Below are 14,345 nucleotides of genomic sequence, written 5' to 3' on the forward strand. Positions count from 1 at the left end.
AGTTAAACCTCCCGTATTTTATAAATGAAGAAACTAAGGCCCATGGAGATAGAGGGACTTTGTCCCACCTCATGTTGGTAGTAACCTAAAGTAAGTCCAGCAGTTACCAATACAGCCATGTTCAGACTACTTCAATTCTGAATCTTAATTTCACCATCTGAAAAATGGGGAGAATTATACTTGGACTACCTTTCTCAAAGGGTTCTTGGAAATACTTTATTAAACTTCAAGAAAGTGATTTATTAACCTTCAAACACTATATAAATGACTTGTTTTTAATTAGGGATAGAAAAAATGTGTTATTAATTAATTTGTGGCTTTCCTGTATATTAAGGGAGGAATTGCCAACTATAATTGAGTCTTTGATGACTGAGGATCATTAAGGACCTTGCTGTTATAACTTCAAATATCATTTGGCAATAGACAGTTATTAGATTATAGGATTTCGAATTTTAAGGGATCTTTGTGACCATTTGGTTAATCCCTCTTCATTCATCATATGCAAACTGAAGCCCAGAGAATTTAAGTTTAGCCTAAAGTCATGCAACTAGTAAGGAGCAGAGCCAAGACCCAGGTCCTCTTCAAATTAATTTTCCCTTCCATTATATCATTTTGCCTTAGTCCTTTAAATATATAAAATATAGACTTGAGCCCAAAATACTCCCTGTATATTTTTCCCCAAAATAAATTTGTGATATCATTTTATTTCTCTGTCTTGAAAGCAAAGTCGAGGGGAATAAATTCTGGTTAATTGAAGGTCCAGTTTATTTAGCTGCAATCAATCTGAGTTCCATTGTACTGTTTGAAATATTGGTACTATGGACCATATGTGGTAGAATAGTATATTCATAATATCAAGGACAAGGGTAGCCATGTAATGGATTTCTTGGGTAAGAGATGCTCTATATATTGCTAGGATTTGGTTTGAATTTAAATTACATCCATGGAATCATAAAGCAAGGTCTTTCACAGTAAATAAATAACATGTAAGTTATTCCTCTTGCAATTTTCAAGTATTTATATGTACTTCCCTAATAGATTTGACCTGAAAATATGTTAGCCTGGGTGAGCCATCACCCCTGTTTTTGATCCATGACAAGCCAATTATAATGATTTGTTTTGGGGTTCAGCTGGTTTATATGACTTTTCTGTATGTGTGAATCGCATATCATCCCAAGATGATGTCTCCACATGAATTGCTGTTTCTCTGCTTTGGTTTTGTAGATATTATCACTACCTGTACACTCATTATCTGCCAGCCAGCCTGAAGAATATGGTGGACCAGCTGGCCAACTGTGAGGACATTCTCATGAACTTCCTTGTGTCAGCTGTGACAAAACTGCCTCCAATCAAAGTGACCCAGAAAAAACAGTATAAAGAGACAATGATGGGGCAGGTGAGGGCAACTGGAACTTAACTTTTCTCTTTCTTATTAACAGAGGCTTCAAATATTTTCATAGTAAAAGAACTCTTAAGATTTAGCAAGGTCTTGCTAGTTGGAAGATGAAGACAGATTCAAATTAAACAAGTCAAAATCTAAACAACCTCAGGGAGTTTAAATCTACATATGAGATTGACCCAAAAATATGTCTTTCCTTTCCAACCATATCAAAAAAAAAGATAGGAAGGAATGAAAGAAGGAAGGGAGAAAGGAAGAAGGAAGGAAAGATAATGAATAAAGGAGGAGAAAGGAAGGAGAAAGGAAGGAAAGGAAGGAAGAAGGAATGAAAGAATAATGAAGGAAGGAAGAGAAAGAATGAAATTAAAAAAGAAAGAAAGAAGGCTACTTATCATCTGAAATAGGACACAATATGAAAAGACTTTTAATAATTCCTCCAGAGTTTCTATCGTTTGTTGTCTCAAAATCTGTATAGTACAAGAATTTTATCTGTTGAACTTAGAGTCAGGAAGCCCTCAGTTCAAATCTTATTTCTAATACTTTCTAGCTGTGTGATCTCAGGAAATTTCTCATCTTCTCTGAGCCTCATTTCTCTCATTTTTAAAATGAGGATGTTAGACTAAATGACCTCTAATGACCTCACAACTCTGAATGGATAATTCTGTAATCTTAATTTACATATATTAATTGTAAATTCTAGGACTAAGCTAGGAGGATTTTAGTTTGCCCTACCCAGCTAGAGTGTCTCCCAGTATACTCTCAGAGCCATCCTAACTGAGCTGAGAGGTTCACCCTCATAGCTACAGTATGATGAATTTCATTTGTCTACACAAATGCTCAGAAATTCCAATTCAATTCAACAAGCTTTTATTAAGTGCCTTCTATATGCCAGGTAATATAGCAGGTACTGAATACAAAGACAAAAATGAAATAGTCTCTGTTCTCAAAGAACTTAGAATCTACAAAGGGAAACAGGATGTTACACAGATTTGGGAATACTAAATAAGACTATATATTACATTAAAGATGGAATTTGGTCTGCCTTAGTGAAGGAAGTGCCTACATGGATTAAATTACAGGTCCTTGAAATGTTGAGGTATCGTGGCTAGTTAATTTGATCCATGGATAATGACAGTTTCTTTAACATAGACTTATGGGTACATTCTGATTGCGGTTTATCTTAATTTGGGACAGGATCATTAACAATCCCAGTAATGGGATTTAGAGATTTAACTCCCTGCCTATGTGTCTCATTTTTAACTCATGCTTGTGATCCTGATTTAGAACATGATAAATTAATGGTCCTCCATTAAAGCCTTGCTCATCACAGTGTTGAGGTGACCCTCAGCTCTCAAAGCATGCTCTCCTAGGTCCTATCAAGCAAAAAAGATTTTAAGTACTGGCTCAATGGAATCTATCTTTTTAGAATCCACCAGAATTTGGGGGCATAGGGGAAAAGTTTCAGCTATAAAGTCCTTGGACCTGGTTTCAGGTCCTTGCTGCTTACTACCTGTGTGATTTTTTTTTTTTTTTTTAATATAAGTAATTTAATCCTTTTGACTCTCAGCGTGCATGGCATCTGAGTCCCCTTCCTAGTCCAAATCTATGGTCCTGATCAGAGGGTCAGTAGATAAGCCTCCACTAGGTGATAAATGAAGAGAAAATAATAATGACCCTTAGACTTTATGACCACTCTAACTACTATAATGATGCTGTCTGAATCATAAGAAAAGGAGGATGGTACATGATGCACAGAGTGAGAATTTGGGACAAGTATTTTGAGAAGGGGAATGCCTTTTGCAAGGAAATCAAGTCTTACTAATTTTAAATTGCTATTCTTTGTGTGTATGTGTGTATGTGTGTTAAAGACAAGAGGCAGGGAGTAGGGAGGCAATTTGAGAAAGAAAAATAAACCTATGTATCCCCAGAAAAATATTTTAAAGTTTTGAGTTCCAAATTCTATCCCTCCTTCCTTTTCCTCCTCCACCAAGATGGCAAGCAATCTGATATAGGTTATATATGTGCAATCATGTAAAACATTCCCATATTATTCATTTTGCAAACACCCTACTCTTATAAATTTTATAGCTCAATCCAGATAAGTCTAGAAACACTTGACTAGGCTTAGTCAATTCCAATGAGTTACACTTGAACATAAATATAGCATCTTAACACAACTCTATATCTCTGTCTGGATATCTTGTGGCAATAAGTAATTGAAAATAATGTAAACTGTTTCTCTTTCACAACAGACACAATTTAAACAAATCTAAATATTTTCAATTTCTGATTTTTTTCATTCATTGAATATGTTTTGATAAATATCTATTTTTTATTTATTGTAATTTGATTATTTTTTTAAATGTCCAAGTTATAAATTGCATAACTCTTGGTATATATTTTGTGCCTTTTCTAGTGGCTTGCTAAATTTGTTCAATCTAAGAGTGCCAGTTCTGATTATACTCAATTTTAACACTATTTGGGACCATATCTGAATTTAGCCAGGCATGTCTAGCTATGCCCACATTCTATATTTGTCATGTGCAAAAAATACTCAACTTTTGTTCATCCAGTTTTTCTGTCTTTTTTACATTATATGACACCCTGGAATGGTCACTCAGTCTAGTGGCCACAAAAGCTTCCTTTTCCTTTCTTTTGTCATCTATTGAAATAGTCCTTTTGTCTTACTTCTTCCCCTGGCCCCTCTGCTTGGGATTGGTCCTATTATTATATCCCATTCTTACTTTTTCCTCAGGATCTCTGCAATAAGGGGGTCAAGGAGGAGGGAACAGGTTAAAGTATTAGGACTGACAATAGTGAGGAAAGAAAGAATATTTAATAATAGCTCATATAGAGGGAGAGAGCAAGAGCTGGTCTCAGAGTCTCAAGAAGACCTGGATTTAAGCTCCATCTTTGACACATAATGGCTCTAGAATGCTGGGCAAATCACATAGCCTCTCCTTGCCTCAGGTAGCTCTCTAAGGCTAAATTGCAGAATGGGTGGTGTTCTGAATCAGTAGCTTTTTTTAGGAATTACATTGATCTAGCCCAAAATTTGTATAGAATTTAAAGATTTGCAAAACTCCTTCCTCTTAAGAATCTTATAAGATAACATACACAGGCACATTATTATCCTGATTTTATAGGTGAAGAAATCAAAGCTCAGTTAGCATCAGAGCTAAGATTTGAACTGAGGTCTCTCTTGATTTCCACTTCTTTGTCCCTTAACCCCAACCCAGTAATTGCTTTTCTTTTCCTTCCTACCACCTCTGGTGTAGAGCCAATCTCATCCTACTCATATCTGCTAACAAGTAGCCCATTCTTCTTCTCTCCAGGACCCTTTTCCCCATCCTGAGTTCTATTAATGAAATTCTCAGACCAGCTAGATAATATATAATAGTTCGTTTATGTAGCACTTTAAGCTCTACAAAAAAAAAATTTACATACATTATCTCATTTGGTGAATAATACTTTAGAACAGTCCTCTGTATTCCCAAAGACATATTTCGTTCCTGAAAAAAAAAAAAAAGAGAGAGAGATTTGTGTGTTTAACATGTATGCTTATATGTATGCATGATGAGAGAGGAATAGCTGTGAGGCAATCTTTTAAATGGCTTTCATAAAATCTGTTATAACAGAAGGTTGATTTGTTATGTTATGATGGGGGTTTTTTGGTTTGTTTGTATGCCATGGACTCCTTTGGCATTCCTATTTGGAAGTCTATGGACACCCTTCTCAGAATGTTGTGGGGTTTCTCCATCCAAGTTCGTAGACCCACCAAAATTTATCTGTCAACCCACTTTGGAATTGTTAGCCCTGCTTTAGACTTTCTGCCCGAGAAAATATTTTCAAAGGGCTCTATGGATATGTCAAGGAAAGAAGAGTAGATGAGAAGCTGTGAGACTGAATTCTAATCCTTAATGAGTCAGGAAAAAGAAAGACCCCTGAATAGCAATAAAATATTCTTTTTTATATTACAATATTACATATGTATATTACATATTATGTAATATACATATTACAATGCAAAATAATGATCATAGAATCATAAATTTAGAACTGGCAGGGTCAAGTCTGACCCCTCAGTTTTTAGATGACAAAACTTGGATCTGAAGAGATTAACTAACTTGCCCAGGGTAACACAACCAATAAATGTCTGGAGCAAGATACGAGTCCAATTATTCCTGTCTCCTATTTGTGATGCTGTGTTACATCTTAGGATGGCACCTTCCTGGCTTCCTTTAAATCGTAACTAAAATCCTATCTCCTTTCCCCAACTCCTCTTAATTCCAGTACATTCCCTCTGTTATTTCTTATTTATCATGTGTGTAGCTTTCTTTGTATATAGTTGTATGTTGTTCTCCCCTCCCCCTATCTCCACTCCCAGTAGATTATAAGGTCCTTGAAGCCCAGAACTGTTTTTTTGCTTTTTTGTTTCCACAGTGCTTAGCACAGTGCCTGGCACATAGTAGTTACTTAATAAATGTTTACTGAATTGAATGAAATACAACTAGCTATCTAGCCCAGGACCAAAAAATATCACCAGTTTATGATGACAGAATTTCCGAGCTCTAGGCAACTAATTTACACATGAACATTTACAGCACAATCTGTTCATAAATCTGTAACTGCCTCTTAGATATACACAAAAGTTAGTTTGTTGAATACTTATGTCACTCATGCAAGTAAAAAAAAAAAAAAACCCACATATATCTTAAAGATTAGGACCAGTGTTCCAATTCTTTTATACTTTTTACCTAGATGACTGGTAAGTCACGTAATTGCTCCAACTCTCAGTTTTCTCTTTTGGCAAATGAAAGAGTTCTATATTATGGGATCTGATACTCTTCCCAGTTTTTAGATCTATAGTCTTATGACGTCTTCCTTCCAGAAAATAATTTAATTCAATTATAAATTGGGCAACATTTAAATGGTAGCACGTTTTACTTAGACAAGAAAGCAAACTACTTTGGATTCATCTAAACCATTCAATTAAAGTTTCTTAGGTTGGATATTTGCATGATAAATATGCACATAGAAATTTGATCATTTATCGATAGAAGACAGTTGTCCTTATTAGGAAACAAATATAAGACTGTTTAAAACTGTGAGAACATTTTTTTTTAAACTAAGGAAGCCAACTAGTTTTTATACTCTTTCTGTGCTTTTTAAAATCATAGTTCTTAAAGCATGACTAATTCACAGGCATCTTTAATAAATTCATATTTAAATTCTATATTTATTGAGCACTTAATATTTGTAAGAGGTGCTGTATTCTTTGCCATGTAGATTCCATTTCTCTCATTTGGCACTCACATTTTGAATAAGTCTTTTTTAAAAAGGTATTGACTTTTTGGCTAGTTTGTAGATGGTCCTAAATGACCTTTTGGAACTCATATGGCCCATCTAAGCAATAATAGACAATTATTCTAGATTGTGAATGAGTTGGTTTGTGAATAAAGGCCATATTGGTTTTTTTTTTTTTTTTTTAATTTTTTTGGTTGTGTCCAACTCTTTGTGACTCTATTTGGATTTTCTTGTCTGATTGAAACTAGAGTGGTTTTCCATTTCTTTCTTCAATTCATTTTATAGATGAGGAAACTGAGGTAAACAGGGTTGAGTAACTTGCTCAGGTTTATACAACTAATAAGTAATTGAGGTCAGGTTTGAACTCAGGAAGATGCGTCTTCTTAACTCCAGATTGTGTATTGTACCTACTGTGACACTTAGCTATCTGCTCCAAGCATAAATCAATGCTTACATCAGCCTGTTGACTTATTAGAACAGTTTGAGTAATCCCATTAATTAGGCTTTCCTCAAATTCATTTAAAAAAAACAACCAAAAACCTTTTTTCAAGAATCTGACCATGCTGTAAGATCAGCATAATAGTAGAGTTCAGAGTTTAGCAGAAACAGTTAGCCTGCCACTCTTTTTGTGAGACCTGTATGCTAAGAATGTATTTGTTTTTAATTTTTAATCACAATAAAACTTTATTTAAAAATTTTAAAATCCATTCTTAGCTTAAGGGCCATACAAATATAGGCAACTTGTAAACTATACTTTGCCAACTCCTAGGATAGAGTAATGACCATTGAATCTGGAATTAAAAGGCTTGAGTTCAGATTTTGCTTCAGAATTTTACTACCTAGGTGACTTCAACCAAGTCCTTCAAATTTCCCTACCATAATTTCCTCATCTATAAATGAAGAGGTTGGATTAGGCCCCGAGCTTCTTAAATTGTGGTCTGTGACTCCATATGAGATCATGTAACTGAATGTAGGGGTCGCAAGATTATGATTAATTATCAGCAAACGTTTAATTTGTAAATCTTTTTAATACAACTATTTGGGATCATGTAAAAATTTTTTAGGGAAAGAAGAGTCATGAGTGGAAAAGGTTTAAGTAGCTTTGGACCTGTGATCCTATGCTTAATTCATACTGTTTAGAAGTTTTATGGCCATTTAAAGATATTTCTTCCTCTCCCCCATTTTTTAAAGTACTGAAAATACATCAATCAATAACAATTTTTAAATGTTCCATGTCAAAAAGTAGAGCTACAAAAAAGTAGTAATAGTTCCTCCCTTCAAGGAGCTCACATTTAGTTAACCTCAAAAGAAATTGCCATCCTTTCCTCTTCTTCATAAATACTTAAAAAGTTAATTAATGAGGACAGTCATCCTTATTGTTCATCTATGATCAATAATTTCCTATCCTGAATAGGCAGTGACTGTTTGCAAAGCTGATTGTATTTGGTAAAGATACCAGTGGGGCAGGATAATTAGAGTAAGAAATGTAAAAATCTTCAGTTTCAAAAAGCAATAGTTTGAATATGAGAGACCATTAAAAAAATTGTCATCTATAGGCAGTCATAGTGGGAAAAAAAAGATAGTAAAAGGTAGCTCATTAGAGGGATTTAATAGACACCCCAAGCTTAATGAACATTCACTAAATCTGCCCATTAAACAAACTTTTAAAATGTCTTCTCAGCAGAGAGCATTTGCTGAAGGGAAAGAAAGTTTTCTGATAGGACACAGTGCTAACCTTGCAAAAAAGATGTGTGGGCTTGAAAGTTTGGGCTTGGATGCTTCCACCCACCCTTGTATCAGTATGGCAATTTTGAAATGTCTTTGTTGATGGATGTTTTCCTACTTAAAAAAAAAAAAAAAACAATTATGACAATAAAAAACACATTTACCCTTTACTTTTCTTTAGTCAGCTGGAAAAGTAACAGTTTTACTACTCAGTCACCAAACTGGTGATAAGATGGAGCAAAGGGCCTCTGAAGTAATTTCTAAAAGCATTCTTATCATCATCATCATCACTGATATTTAATTAGCATTTTACAATTTGCAAAGCACTTTTACATATTTAATCCTTAGTACAATCCCGTGAGATGGTGTGATTATGGTCTCCATTTTACTGATGGGAAAATTGAAACTGAAAGGTTAGATTACTTACCCAGGGTCATATAGCTAGTGGATGTCATAGGAATGATTCAAAATGAAATCTTCCAAACTCTATCATTTTACCTAATTTAGGCTTTTAAATTCTGTGAACTATCTTAAAAGCTTCATAAGGATTTATTGGTACAAAAATATTTGTAGCAGTTCTTTTGTGGTGGAAGAATTGGAAATCAAAGGGATTCCCATCAATTATGAAATGGATAAATAAGCTAAGAAATGCCAAGCAATATGATTTTTTAAAAATCTGGAAAGAGTTACATGAACTGATGCATAAGGAAGTGAATAGAACCAGAATGTTGTACACAACATGATGAAGAATTGTGAATGACTTAGCCATTTTCAGCAATAAAATGATCCCAGACTACCCCGAAGGACTCATGATAAAGCATACTATTGACCTTCAGAGAAAGAACTGATATTGATTGAATACAGATTGAAGCATGCATTTTTCACTCTTTAATTTTTTCTTTTATTTGATCTTCTTGTGCAAAATTACTAATATGCAAATATTTTACATAATTGCACGTGTCTAATATATGTCTGATTGCTTATCAAAGAGAAGGTAAGGAGAGAGAGAGGGATAGAATTTAGAATTCAAAACTTTAAATAGATGTGTTTAAAAAAATTGGCGGAGGGCATCTAGGTGACAGTGCAGTGGATAGAGCACCAGCCCTGAAGTCAGGAGAACCTGAGTTCAAATCTGACTTCAGACACTTGACACTTCCTGGCTGTATGACTCTGGGCAAGGCACTTGACCCCCAATTGCCTCAGCAAAAAAAAAAGGGGGGGGAGATGGAAAAAGCTTTACAACATTTAGACATTCGCCAAGGTTGCAAATTAGTTGAAGGAGAGTCCTAAAAGTCAACAGCAAAATCACTATACCTTTTTTGTTTTGTTTTTTAAAAAGTAAGACATAAATTTGGGAATGCAGTGATTCCAAAGTTGGAGATATGGTTAATAGCATTAACCCTCATTTGACAGTGAAGCAACTAAAAACAGCAACACCAAAACCCAGAAGCTTTGAGAGGAGAACTTCTCTTCCAAGATATCAGTCTATACCTTGCAAGAGAGAAATGGGTTATTGTGGTTGTATACCTATGTATGCATTTGTCTGTGACTGGCACTGAACCTCAGGCATACCAGGTGCAGACGTGAAAACTTGTGCTTCTGTCTGTTGAGTTAGCTCAGCCAAGGGCAGACTCCTGTACACTCCAATTTGGTTATTTGTGGACAAATCTCTTAATTCCTTCTGAGATAATATATGTAAAGCTCTTTGCAAATTTTAAAGTGCTATATGAAAGGTAGCTGTTATGAGGAAAAGCTTCTTGAAAATTAAAGCTTTCTCAAATCGGGAAGGGCTCCCTCCCTCAAAATAGAGATGATCTCTCACATTAGAAGTCTTTGAGCAAAGACTAGATGGTCACTTGTCAAGGTATGTTTTAGAGAGAATTCTTATATAGATAGAGGTTAGATTAGAGGAACTTCAAAATCTCTTTTAGCTCTGAAAGTCTGGACAGATAGGAGGAATAGAGTCCTGAGCTTGGAATTAGGAAATCCTGAATTCAAATCCTGTCTGCCTTCCCTAGCTTTGTGATTGGGCAAATCACTTAACTTCCATACACCTCATTTTCCTTATCTGTAAAATAAAATGTCAGACTTAGTGGCCCCTCAGGTCCCCTGATTGACATTAAATTAGAGTTCTGTTGGAAAATTCAACTTTGAATTCTACTTTGGACATTTATTAGCTATGTGACTTTGGGAAGTAATTTTAACCTTGCCATTTCATCTGAAAATTGCAGATAATAATAGCATCTATTTCTCAGGCTTAAATGAGATAATGTGTGACAGAGTGGAGCATCAAAATTAGTCTCTCCATCTCTCCATCCTCAACACACACACACTCTCCATCACTAAATTTCTACTAGACTCTTAGGTAGTTGGTGTTGACCCATATTCTTAATTACAGCCTCATTTCTTAGTCATTGTAGTCTCATTCTCCTCCTCTTTTTTTCTTCCAGACTTCTAGAGCTTCCCGTTGGGCTGATCCGGACCACTTTGCCCAGAGACAGAGCTGCATGAACACGTTTGCCAGCTGGTTTGGCTACATGCCGCTGAGCCATTCTCAGATGAGGCTCGACCCCGTTCTCTTTAAAGACCAGGTCTCCATCTTGAGGAAGAAATACAGAGACATTGAGCGACTCTGAGAAGGAAGTCCTGCCAAGTGGGGAAAGGGGAAGGGAGAAAGGACTGGGGTCAAGCTGCTCTCTCTTCCCAGTGCAGATCCGCTGGCATGCGGAGCTAGACTGTGCCAAGTAACAGAACACACACACACACACACACACACACACACACACACACACACACACGCCCCAAAACAAAAACAAACAAAAAAACTTAGACGAACAGAACTAAATGGCCAAGGGGAACTTGACTCCCTGCTCCTGGGATTGATTGCACTGGACTGCAAACTCACCTCACAGGCTTCTGTGTCCCAAGACTAGGTTGTGTACAGTTTAATTATGGAACATTAAATAATTATTTTTGAAATGATTGCTATGCAGGTTTAAACTTTTTTAATGATCAAAACTATTAAAAATCAGAGTTCTTTCTTTAATCAAAATTGTGTTGGTCGTGAATATTTTGAGGTTGCTGTTTTATTTTGTCTGTAAACTTCACTCCCATTATTTGTTTTCTTTACAGAATTAAAGGCTCAGACACCACAAAAAACAAAACAAACATTATACTCAGAATAAAAAAAAAATCCAAGCAACTGCTGAGTATAAGGAAGAAAAATATTAAACCATAAATTTTTCTCATAAAAATGTTTATTTATAGGTTGGATTTTCAAATTAATATTCATTTATTTCTCCAAAATATCAATGCTTGGAGATAGGAATATGGCAACTTTCAGTAAATCAGCCATAATCAAAACATAAATGGGTCTCAAAAAGGAAAATAATATAAGCTTGGCTAACAACAGCAAAACACTATGGAAATATGAATGTTATGTTTACATAAGAAGCCAAACAAGCAGCATATGAATAATTCAGGAATTACTTATACTCAACAGAAACCTGATGTCTTCAAATGGAGTGAGTTAGATTTAATAATGAGTGATTGACCTGTGTGGGATGGGGGCAGACTGTGGCTGTGATTGGGGGCCTCAATGGAGCAAGTTTCTGAGTACAGCAGAGAGAAAGAAAGGAAGTTTTTCTACAAAAGAAACTACATAGTGAATGGGAAAATCCTTAGGTTTCATAAATTCTTCCTTTCAAGTAAGGAGGATTCTAAAAGTCTTGCACCATTTTTAATACCAGAAATGGCAATGATGATAGCAATGTCCCCCCGATAGGATCTCTTTCCTATTTCTTCTGTGTTTTGAAGAGCAGAAGAAACAATTTGTTCAGCCATTTCAAGCAAGAAAGTGGCAAACATCATAATCAAGAACAAATGTGTGTGGTTTTATTTTATTTTGTTTTGTTTTTTAAATCGCCTGAAAATGATTCATGCTTTTCTGAAGTTGATAAAGTGTTAAAGCAAAATAATTTTTGTAGTTGCAAACATTTACTTAAGCTCCTTTTTACTGTAGCTTTTGTGGAAGAAAAAGAGTGCTCTATGATTCCATCTTAAAAGATGGAGACTTAAGATTTTAAGCATTTAATTTCTTCAGTTTGCAAGATGAAAAGATGGTCACAGTGGGAAACTGCATTGTCTAGTTACTCCAAATAAGCATATTTTAGAATGGAACCATCTGATAGGTTATTGAATAAGCAATAAGCACTCTAGTTGTACAGGGTATTTTTCCCCTTTAGCCCTCTTGCATTTTTATGGGAGCTCTTTCCAATTTTGGTTTAGAAGAAAATTCCCTTATGGAGATATGTGGAAATCACTTAGAAAGTCTGGTTTAAATCAACCAAAGCTATAAAAATCTAGCAGTCCTCAACCTATTCCTCTTTGTCAAGCACCTGGAAGAGAAAAGACTAGTGCTGGCAGAGATTTCTAGTCTTACTCCATAATTCTGCAAAGGAAGACACAGAGCCAGTGTTTAACCCAGGGCTTCGCATTTATGACATTGTTGATCCTAGGACACAGGTCTCCCTCACTAAAATGATCACTGAAACACTGCAAAATTATTTCATCTTTATGAGCCTCAGTTTCTTCATCTGTAATATGGAGGGGGGGAATGGGCTAAATGACTCCTTGGATTCCTTGCACCTTTACAATTCAATTATAGACATAAAATGGTCAATAAGAGAATTAAGACCCTTTGAATTTCATGCAATCACAAATCTATAGCTAGAAGCCACTTAATCTAATGCCAAGAAATCAAGCCCAGTGGCCAACCCATAGTCATCAGGCTCATAAAGTTCTTTCAACTCTGCTTTCCTCTACCTGCTCTTGACTCATCAGTCACTAAGCCTCTCTTTATCTGCCTGAGCTCAACATTAGCCTGCTTGAAATCATTATGACCTATGTCTTGACAGGATGAAACTTAAAACAGTGTATTTATGTTTTTCAATGAAAACTGTAAGGTTGGAGAGGCAGCATAGGGGATGGATAGGATATTAAACTAAAATCAGGAGCATCCAAGTTCAAATCTCTCTTCAGATACCTCTAGCTCTGGGTGACTGAATCAGTTTATTAATCCCTCTCCGCCTATCTCTTCATCTATAAAATGAAGCAGTTGAATTTGATTTAGGGTCTTAGAGTTTTTGCTCTTACGTCAATTTTTTTGTCTAAGCCATCTAGAGTCATAGTTTTCTTACCATTTGAGTTAAGGTTCTCAAGGACTACTATGTTAATTAAGTGTATCAATCATTATCCTAATTGTTTTCTTTGTCCTATGTCAAATTATGTGTGAATTAGTTTCCAGTTTCTGTTTTTCTCTTACTCTTCCTTCTCCATATAAATTCAGTGTTTTTCTACAGTCCTGAGCCAACTTGAATCCATTTATGTTGGCTTTCAAGTTTTTAAAGCTACAGTCCTGATGTGTGAGTTGTTCAGGGATTTGGATTACCAACCACAACACTAATGGGAGAGATGAAGTCGTTAGCAATAAACTCTATAGGCAAGACAACAGTTACAAATCAGAATAGATGTCCCACATGCTGTTTTAAAATAATTTTATTGATATATTTTGTTTTTACCCTATCTTTATTTCCTATCATATTTCTGGCCCCACTGGCTCCCAGAGAACCTGATCTTATAATGAAGTATGAAGAAAAGAAGAAATTCTGGAAAACTAAGGATCAAGCTTGTGTGCAGTTTTTCATACCCAGTGTTCCCTGCTTGTGGAAAGGAGTAGGGAGAGTGAGTGTGGAGAGAAATGTGTCTCTTTAGGGTCAAGTTTTGTCAAGTTCTGCAGTTTTCAGATTCAGTAGTTTTGTTCTTTCCACTCACATTGTTGTAACCATATATCTTTTTTTCCCCCCCCTGGTTCTGCTTATTTCACTGTGTATCAGTTCGTATAATTCTGAATCAT

At 35.4% G+C, this 14,345-nt stretch overlaps 1 protein-coding gene across 1 annotated transcript in view; it reads left to right on the plus strand.

Annotated features, from left to right (window-relative positions):
* EXT1 (exostosin glycosyltransferase 1) overlaps positions 1 to 11,483 on the plus strand; it is a 347,335-nt gene extending 335,852 nt beyond the window's left edge. Inside the window, exons 10-11 of the mRNA XM_074266562.1 lie at positions 1,225 to 1,396; positions 10,882 to 11,483. Coding sequence (XP_074122663.1) covers positions 1,225 to 1,396; positions 10,882 to 11,067 — 358 coding nt within the window. The 3' untranslated portion in view covers positions 11,068 to 11,483. The remainder of the gene's footprint in view (positions 1 to 1,224; positions 1,397 to 10,881) is intronic.
* The last annotated feature ends 2,862 nt before the right edge of the window (positions 11,484 to 14,345 follow it).

Source organism: Sminthopsis crassicaudata, chromosome 1, assembly GCF_048593235.1.
Source record: "Sminthopsis crassicaudata isolate SCR6 chromosome 1, ASM4859323v1, whole genome shotgun sequence".
Lineage (NCBI taxonomy): Eukaryota > Metazoa > Chordata > Mammalia > Dasyuromorphia > Dasyuridae > Sminthopsis > Sminthopsis crassicaudata.